The sequence below is a fragment of the Ostrea edulis genome, chromosome 6 (genome assembly GCF_947568905.1).
Source record: "Ostrea edulis chromosome 6, xbOstEdul1.1, whole genome shotgun sequence".
Taxonomy (NCBI): Eukaryota; Metazoa; Mollusca; class Bivalvia; order Ostreida; family Ostreidae; genus Ostrea; species Ostrea edulis.
In genome coordinates, this window is record NC_079169.1 from 36,734,238 (window position 1) to 36,743,894 (window position 9,657).

General features: G+C 35.6%; 1 protein-coding gene across 2 annotated transcripts in view; it reads left to right on the plus strand.

Annotated features, from left to right (window-relative positions):
- Positions 1-7,352, plus strand: part of LOC125683615 (uncharacterized) — a 34,465-nt gene extending 27,113 nt beyond the window's left edge. For both annotated transcript variants that reach the window (XM_056139521.1, XM_056139523.1), the window contains one exon: positions 5,881-7,352. In XM_056139521.1, the coding sequence (XP_055995496.1) occupies positions 5,881-6,962 (1,082 nt within the window). In that variant the 3' untranslated portion in view covers positions 6,963-7,352. The remainder of the gene's footprint in view (positions 1-5,880) is intronic.
- The last annotated feature ends 2,305 nt before the right edge of the window (positions 7,353-9,657 follow it).

Genomic DNA, 9,657 nt, shown 5'->3' on the forward strand with positions numbered 1-9,657 from the left:
CTGATTAATGTCGTCTTTGAAAAATAGGAAAGTGAGCGCTGCTGGCATCAGAACGGATATCAAAAGCATGATATGAAGATTTTCTAAACTATTTTATACAATGAACAAGATTCAGCAAATACATGGGGATCCATTTTATCATTAACAGATGCTAGATTCTTTAAGTAGCTATGCTTTCCTGGGTACAATCTTTCCTGACAAAACTCTCCCTGAATTCTCGAGTCTGCACGTTAAAGCCATAAAATTTAATATTAGCACCATCACACACCACATCACAATCTATATTTAGTGAGATTAGGGAGCATCTGCTTGGGATCCCCTTTTTACATGTATATCGTCATTTATAATTTAACCACATAGTTGCCAACCTCCAACATGCAAAAAGAGGTCATGATCGACTCTCTTTGGAAGGCTAAAATTCTGGTCATAATGCGTATTGGCATTCACAACATTGTCATCACAATTATATGTGTTATACGTGTTTATATTTCAAAAATATTTGCAACAAAAAATTAACCCAAAAGTGCCTGCGCTTTAAAATTTCATGTTTGATTGTTCATTGTTGAGAATTTTTCACAAGTGTAGGTGAAGTGCTACAAATTTTGACCTTTGTATGGCGATCAAGGTCGAAGCAGCGAGAGTTCCACCTACACGTACCATAGTATGGGAACCTCCGATTCTATCTGAAACACGCGTCTCTCTCTTCTGATAAATCGAGTCGGGAATCGACAACGGTATTTTAATTCACTGGAAAGGGTTTTATCATTTCATACAGATGCATTCTAATTCGATCGCGGTTGATTTTGCAATGGTGCTTGTGTTTCTGTTGCTGTGGTGGAAATTTCCTTTGTGTTTTTAGCGGTTTACATTTTAATGTTGATAATTAGGGTTAGGGTTACCTGTATAGTGTAAATTGTAACCTTCATTTACACTTGTTGTAACCTCTAGAAGACCATTTCTAAAAAAAAAAGTGTAAATTGTAACCTAGCAAAGTGTAAATTGTAACCGTGGTCAATTGGTGGTAAAAAACAATCGATGTCAGAGATTTAGTGACCACGTATATATTAGTTTATAGTGTGTCTCAAGGAACATTTCTGACCAAGTTTGAGAATTTTTGGACATGTGGTTTTCTAGTTATTTTTCCAACTTTTGTTACAATTTCTTGGTTAATTTCGACTTTTTGGGGGTAAATAAGATTGATATTGATTTAATTAACATGAATTATGAAGAAAAAGAAATTTTTCGACTCTTTCGACAGAAATTAAAGGAAGTTTCTATGTGAGACATGTCGAAATTAGTCGAGTGACATTATCGCAGGTGCGATTTATTTTTTCGACAAAGAAGGGGTTGCGAACAATGCGAATAAAGAATAAGTAATAATTTTCGGTCTAAATTCCTTGAAAAAATAAAATACTCTTTCGACAGAAATTAAAGGAAGCTATGTGAGAAACGTCGAAATTAGTCGAATGACATTATCGCAGGTGCGATTATTTTTTTCTACAAACTACGGGTTGCGAATAAAGAATAAGTAATGGTTTTCGGTCTAAATTCCTTGAAAAAATAAGATTAAGTACTCGTAACATTCAAATAGGAGATTTCGTCGTGTTTCGCACTCCCTTATGGGCTGCCATATTTTCACGAACATAGTCGCAATAATTTTTAGTGGTGAATTTATGTTAATTCTATGCAATCATCTCATATATCAAGAAGAAGTCCCATAATCTATCTGGTATTAAGCTGTGCTCTCTTGTAACAAGCACCCTTTAGGTGAAAATGCCGAAGTCCGAAGTCAAATTCGAAATCTCAATTTCTTTAGTCGCGATTTATTTTTTCGGGTTGCGAACAATACGCGTAATGACTACTTAATGGTTTTCGATCTAAATTCCAAGTTAAAATAATAATAAATGTTCGTAAAATCCAAAAAGCAAAAATCGCCATTTTTCGCAAGACCAAGTGGCTGCCATATTTTTACGAACAGAGTTGAATTTTTTGTGTGGAAAATTTATGTTTATTTAATGCAATTACCTCATATTTAAAAAAAAAGGTTACATTATCTATCTCTGTTTAAGCTGTGCTCTCTTGTAATAGGCAATTTCGCTGAACTTGCCCAACCCCTTGAAATCCCAATTAATTAATTAGTGAATTATTTTTAAACAGCTAAGTGTGCCAAACTATTGGAAACATTGATAAACCCTACCCTAACCCCAATTTCCATCCAATCCCCCTTCCTTTTATGATTTAAGCCTTAACCACCCCTTTCTAACACTTAAGTTACGATTTACACTTTTTGGACCCCCTGGAAACCCTAACCACAGTGCAATCAAAATTAATTAATTATGACTAAAGTGATGGAAATTGTCCAAACTATCTCCAGTATAAAAAAGTGTCTAAGTATCTCAACTTTAAATGCTAACCCCAGGGGGTAGACCATTACTATATATGTGATGTAAAAGGTTAAGTTACAATCTACACTTTTGAAAATGGGCTTTTCCCCCAAAACAGACCATGGTTAAAAAAATCGGGTGTGCGCTAAAGAGCCCTTAAAAACCTAGTTCGGGGCCACCAAGCATTCCAAAATATCCCATGGAATAAAGAAATAATAAGGGTCTCAAAAGTGTAAATTGTAACTTAAGTGGTTTAGACCACTAATAGCCCTAAGTATAGGACTTTGGGCCTAAAAGTTATTAAAATCACTTTTAATATTTTTTCCGTTACTAACAAGTTATTAGGCATCAAATGCAATTCATATCCAGAAATTACAAAAATCCACCGATTATTAGGCATTTCAGGGCAGTAGACCACCCAAAATTCAGTCTGAGTGAGATTTTTGTGGAAAATAATGTAATGTAGAGAGCAATATTTGTACGGAAATTCTACTACTTTTTGAGGGTTGGGGGTTAGAAATAATATGTTTAGGGGTCAAACTAAGTGCCTAACCTTGGGGGTCAAGCCTCTGTTGACAACCCTAGAAGACCAAATGGTTTAAGATACAATTTACACTTGATTTTTTGACCCCCTGTGGTTACGGTCAGTTGATGGAATTTCAAACTTTTTTGACCATATCTGGGGATCTGACCCAGAGCTACCCAACTATGCAAAGTAATCTTTCCTACTCCCTCACCTTCGGCTTAACCCTGGGGGTCAAAACTTAAGTTACAAAAAGTGTAACCTTAAATATAATGATGGTTTGTTTTGTACCCGTGAGGTTGTGGGTTTGAGACTCTTATGTACTTGGGCTGCGTCAAGCCTAAGACATAAAATAGAGTAGCTATTGCTCCTTTGTCAAACTCTCTGCATTTAAAAATTGCGCTTCTTTCGGATATGACCTTAGAAACGGAGGTACACTATCATGGCCGGCATTGGTATGATATAGAATCCTCACTGCTACGGGTCTGAGCGCCAATTATAACTCTAAATTTACAGTATCTCACTTGCAGTTTGAGACGTAAAACAAACAAAAACATGTGTGGTCTGCCTGTTTTGTTTGGCGGCCCGCTAAAGTATTTCAAAAGCGCCAAATAATTAAAACTATGGGTGTTTACTTTGATTCGGAGCATCTCTATGAGATAATAAAGCAAATCTCTTAAAATACTAGTTCTTTGGAAAGAAACTACGAAAATGTAAAATTATACACTGAATATTTATAGTATGTTAATTTGTGGAGATAGGATATGTGAATTGGTATTTTCCAATTTAAATGTGTCTGTTTCCTATAGTTGAAGGTTATTTTAATTTGTCCAGGTTTCTACTCAATATGTCAAAATGAATTTATATCCACTGTGTGGTTAAAAATATACTGTGTTCCTTGTGTGTATAGAAACTGAAGAATGAAACCATTCGATAGATAACGGTTGCTTGCAACCAATATTAATCGTCCTTGTTCGGTGCCATATGCACAGTATACAGTATAAGACAATGAACTACGGTAAACGTATAAAACATTTGTTGCCACTAGTAATGCCAATTTACAATTAATGAACGTGCATTAACAAATGGATATCCGTCATGAAGGAAAAGATATTGATTCAGACGCTTAGCCTAACAAGATTTATGACTAAAACATAAGTGGAATACAAGATCTGTCCTAGCATTGATTAAAAATGATACGTTTAATGAAGAGGTTTTTTCCGATCACCAACGATACAAGTGAAATAAAACGGGAAAGAACATGAATATCACTGAAATTCCTGATCATTATTTGTAAATTCCGTATATACTTCAAATTTAAGCCATGTATACAAGCGCCTTCTTAATTAGACACGGTCGCCTGAGTGTGCAATTCAATCCGGTCCAGTTGTTGATTTCAACGATTTAGTGATATCCGGTCCAGTTGTTGATTTTAATGCTTCAGTGATATCCGGTCCAGTTGTTGATTTTAATGCTTCAGTGATATCCAGTTCCGTTGTTGATTTCAATGCTTCAGTGATACCCGGTCCAGTTGTTGATTTTAATACATTAGAGGTATTTGAATCATATGTACAGAAACACTGTTTATACATACATGTATCAGAAGTTAAAAATTCAGTTGTATTTTGAGTAACGTTTGCAAGGTGCCGGAGTCGAGGGCAATTCATTTGATAAGATAATATACAGTTTTCAGTTCGTCAACAGTACTGGAACTTGACCCTAGTAGATGCAGGGTTTTAGAATGAAATTAGTGATGTACGTCATTCATTTCACTACTTGGAATGAATTCTATAATCGTATCAGAGGTATCGGGAAAATTCTAATTCTGGTATTTATGTTGAATGGATTTGTGATACTATGGAAAGTCCATAGTGATGCATATATACAGTCAATGGAGCACAGGGTTCGCCGTACTGTAGATGATTCAAATGGATCCAAGTCTTTTAATACGCTACTTAGACTACAAAGCATTGAAAAAACTATCTATGTGTATTGAATCCAAACCTGCTGAAAAATAACATTGGCGGATGTTATTCTTTGACATAGTAGTTGATGTTTTTACTTGATTCGTCATTTAGACCATTCAATTCCAACCTTGTGTTTTTCTTGGTGTTGGTGTCGAACAGAGCAGCGCTTTATCAGGTACCCATAAATAACATTTAGAAAACAAGACAGCGCAGTATATTTTCTCTGACAGTGGAGGTCGGCAGGATGTTTATACCGGATTATTTGTAATGTCAGATATTTGGTTGAATGAATTTACACAGACTTTAAAGTTCAAATAGTGCAAGGAAAAAAGGTAGCTCTTTAGATAGAGCCTTCTAAGGCTACAGTCAAAGATGTCGCTTGCAAGAAACGAGGAAGGCAGCGGTGTCATACACTTCCTTTAATGATACGATCTAATTAGACTTCATTTTACTGGATGTTGCCACTTTGAAGAAAAAATGCAAATATATTGTCCTTAAATATGAATTTAGCGAGAATCACGGCTCAATATTATTTTAAGGATTTTAACAAAAGTTTCTCTGGTGCCCTAATTATTTTAGTTCCTTCGTTATATTATCTCTGTCCTACCGTTCAAAATGATATCACATGGTATATTCAAGGTTTTCATCAGAGCTGATTACCATGGCTTTATCTAAGAATACATAGTTCGATAGTGATTAGGAAACGACCAAAAGCCTTCAATGAATTGACGTCTTAATGAGGCTCTTCCACCTCAGCGACTGATTACCTCTACGTCGCCAAAGAGGCGTTTGAAGTGACTTCAGATCCCATTACTTTGGCAACAGTTTCCGTCTAATTGTTAAACAAAACATTATCATCGGTAACTGTTAGCTCTTCTATTGTGTTCTTAGTGCTAGCCCTTTAATGATAAAACAATACACTTGATAGAGAGATTATATCAGGGTCCGATTTTGAAAATATGTTCATAGATGCATATAATACATTAGAAAATTATCTCAATTTCAGGTCAGGAGAGTTCAGACGTCAAGGTTACGACAACAGAAGGAGAATTCAGTGTTACAGTCACGTCGTACAGCGTTAAGAAATTAAATGTGAGTGGAAACCTCGCCCTGCAATTAAGATCGTCAAAACCAATCCAAGTCATGTGCTTGACAAGCATTTCAAACCTCTGGAATACATCTTCTCTGAATCTTTTCACTGTGTTCCCTGTGGAACCAAGTTTTTGCAATTGGTTAGAAATTTCTTCCAGCTGTTTTGACAAAGCTTGTGTGATTGTCACAACAAAGAAAACTAGCGTTTCTCCATTCGTATCGATTAACGGTTCGCTGGTAACGGCTACAAACTATTCATTTGGTGATTACACGGTCCTGGAGATAGCCAATCTCCACAAAGGAGTGCACTTTTTAAAAATCACAAACAGCGCGGGATTAGCTGTTTTTGTTCTAAACAAAGCCCTTGGGAGGCTGTACCAGGTACAACCCCTTATCGAGGACCAGTGTTCTTACGCTTTCTTGTCATCGATAAATGCAACCACAACCTTCCACTTAGACGATAACAATAAAAACACGACAGTCCCTAATGTAACTTTTACGTTTCAAGATGGTAACAAATCCAATTTTTCTTCCAATCATACATTAACTTCCGTCAGTGACGATTCTTATGAAACAACTAAATCTTCGTCGATAAACCCAACACTGAACACGACTACAGAAAAAAGTGCCTTTGTAGAAGTGACAACAACGTTAGTTAAAACAACGAAGACGACATTGAAGACTGCCAATTCTTCCGAAAATGGGAAACGGGACCAAAAAATAGAAATTGGCGGTATATCGTTTCAGTTTCAAACTAATCAAAACACCTCCAACAGTTCCCAACACACCGTCATTGGAGGGGTCCCCAGCTACAATATATTTTTTCAGGACGTGGAAGAAGATGACTACAGTCAGGAGTATATGATGGCTGTAGTTCTCTCCCTTTGTGTCGCCATATTTGCAGTTATTGCCGTAATATCTTCGTTCTTGCTAATGGAATTTATCTCGAGACAAAAGCAAATAAGAAACACGAAAATTCGACCATTTGTGTCATAAGAGTGAAAAGTTAAACAGAAATTATGCATGAAATGTTTAGTGAATATACGCTACGTAGCTTGTATTTCGATTTATAAACAGTTACTTATCGACATAAAGTGTCTATTTTCAGAAAATCGATGGCGGCTCTTTTCTACATCGTTTTACTTATCTATTAGAAAACATAACGTTCTTGTTTGTAAAGCTAAGAGCAATGTGTTTGTTTGATCGACATCTACAACATTACTAAAAGTATTGATTTTACACCACCTCCACAGATTTAATAAACTCTTTGTTGGCACTAACTTGAGTGCCGTTTCAGAAGTTTAGACCTCACCGGTTCACACTTTTTGCGTGCCATGTCCACCTTGACAAAGAACATAAATATATATATATATATATATATATATATATATATATATATATATATATATATATATATACATGTATATACAGCCTGTAGAGAAATAAATGATATGTGATTGAAATCCATCTGATCATCAATTTATGTAGCTCCGTGAGGCCACGTCAAGCAATCTAGAAGATTATATCGGAGATGTATCCCACTATATATATATATATATATAAGCACTGAAAAGGCCACGACACTGTTGGTTATTTAAAACTCAAATTTTCGACGCAACCCGCGTCTTTATATTACATGAACAAATAACACGAAAAAACGACAAGTATGAATAATCTACATTGGTAACAAGAGTGATACACTGTTGTACTGAGTGATAAAAATGGTGGTTTCGTTGTAAAGCGTGTTTACTGACCATTGTGTTATTTGTTCATGTAATATATGTCTCGTTTACTGGCCTTGTATCTTCTCAGATCCGACACTTTAAGAAAGTAGGGTGTTATACACACACACACACACACACACACACACACACACACATATATATATATATTCGTCCCCAACTCATTAGAAAGTAATCGAAGCAATCTGACCATTGCATGAAGCATTATAGATTATTTCGCTTTCCGTTGTTTCTGTCAACAAATTCGAATAATTGATATTTTCACAGATTGAACAGCCATTTGTAACATATTAGCAAATAATTGTTAAGACGAAAACAAACAAGCTATCCTGTCACGTGAATGAGTATCTTGTATCAACCAGTCACAAATAGGAATGAAATGTCTATATTGTTTTGTGTTTATTTGAAAACCTAGACATGTATCGAATATAAGAATCATTACTTGTTTATATTGCATGTATTGATCTTTCTGTTTTTCTCATATATCGCAGGAAAAGACAGTGGTAACCATAGCAGTCCACGTAATATAGTATCACATTACTCGCAGCGCTAAATGTACATACAAATGTATATAGAATTCTTGGTAACAGTTCGTATTATTTGGACATGCATGTAACGTCAACATTTAAAATGTGTTAACATGTTTCTTTAATGTATGAAATTATTGTTACTGATTTATAATAATCTGTTTTATTAGTATCTGAATTAAATACTTGTTATTGATTTAGAATTTATTTCTTAATATTTGTGTCCTTCAACTATGACTTCGGAGATTCAAAATTGGAACGCGAACCTAGTTTGAATTTTCTACCTTCAATTCTTAATGAATAAATCAAGAGAGTTTAATCATATCTGACTTGTCAACATAATGTAATTTTCATAGAATTATGTCGACTTGTCATGATCAGATCTTGCATTCGACTTGTCAACAAGTTATGTTGACTGATGAATGGCAGAATAATGACGTATATGGCCTCTGGTATATCCAGGGGTCCGTCTTTTTCCAACTCTCTATTTTGAATTCCTTATAGGAGTTATGAGATCGATCACTGTTCCTCATCTTCACCTTTCCTGACATATACCTTTAACCTGGTGATATCACGTTTCATTTACCCAATGCGTTACTATTGGAGATATGCACTGCTCGAGTCAAACTATAAAATCACTCACGTGTAACAAACCGTTTGGGGTATCACTCACGTGTAACAAACCGTTTGGGGTATATATGGGAAGAATACGACAGAAGATATAAAGGAAATATGGTGGACATCGTTACTTTCTTAAAGCTATGATGTCAGAAGAGCTTTAAGGATGGATAAATTAATAGCAGACTTCCTTTCGAAATATAACTGTCCTTTCAAACTTCATTGGTAAGTAGATTAGCTCAGTTGGTCAACGTCTGACCTCTAATCTGTGATTTTTATCAAAGGATTACATTCGATTAGAACAGCATTTTCTTCACTAAATAAAGTAAATTATAACGTTTTAGATTTTGAAATATTGTATATATATATCCTCCACTTTCCATCCATGACGGCTTAACATAGTGCGATATACATGATAAAGTGGAGTTAAGGAACAGTGATCAATCTCTTCACATAAAGAATAGAAAATCAAGAGTAAGACAAACACGGACACCTGGACACACCAGAGGTGCCTAATGTGCCGAGGAGGAATAAGCATCCCCTGTTGACCGACCACACTCGCCGTGAACCCTCGATCTTGATCAGGTAAACGGAGCTCTTGAAAATAAATATCGTCTACAATAACAAAACTTTCTTGGGAAAACACGACACGCTGTGATGGACTCAGGAAAGGGTAATCGTCATCTAAACTTTAAAGTCTTGTTGGGGAGATGTATTGATGAAGAATTTCACGCAGGTATGACCGGTCCACAGGGGATGCTTACTTCTCATAGGCACCCGATCCCACCTCTGGTATATCCAGGG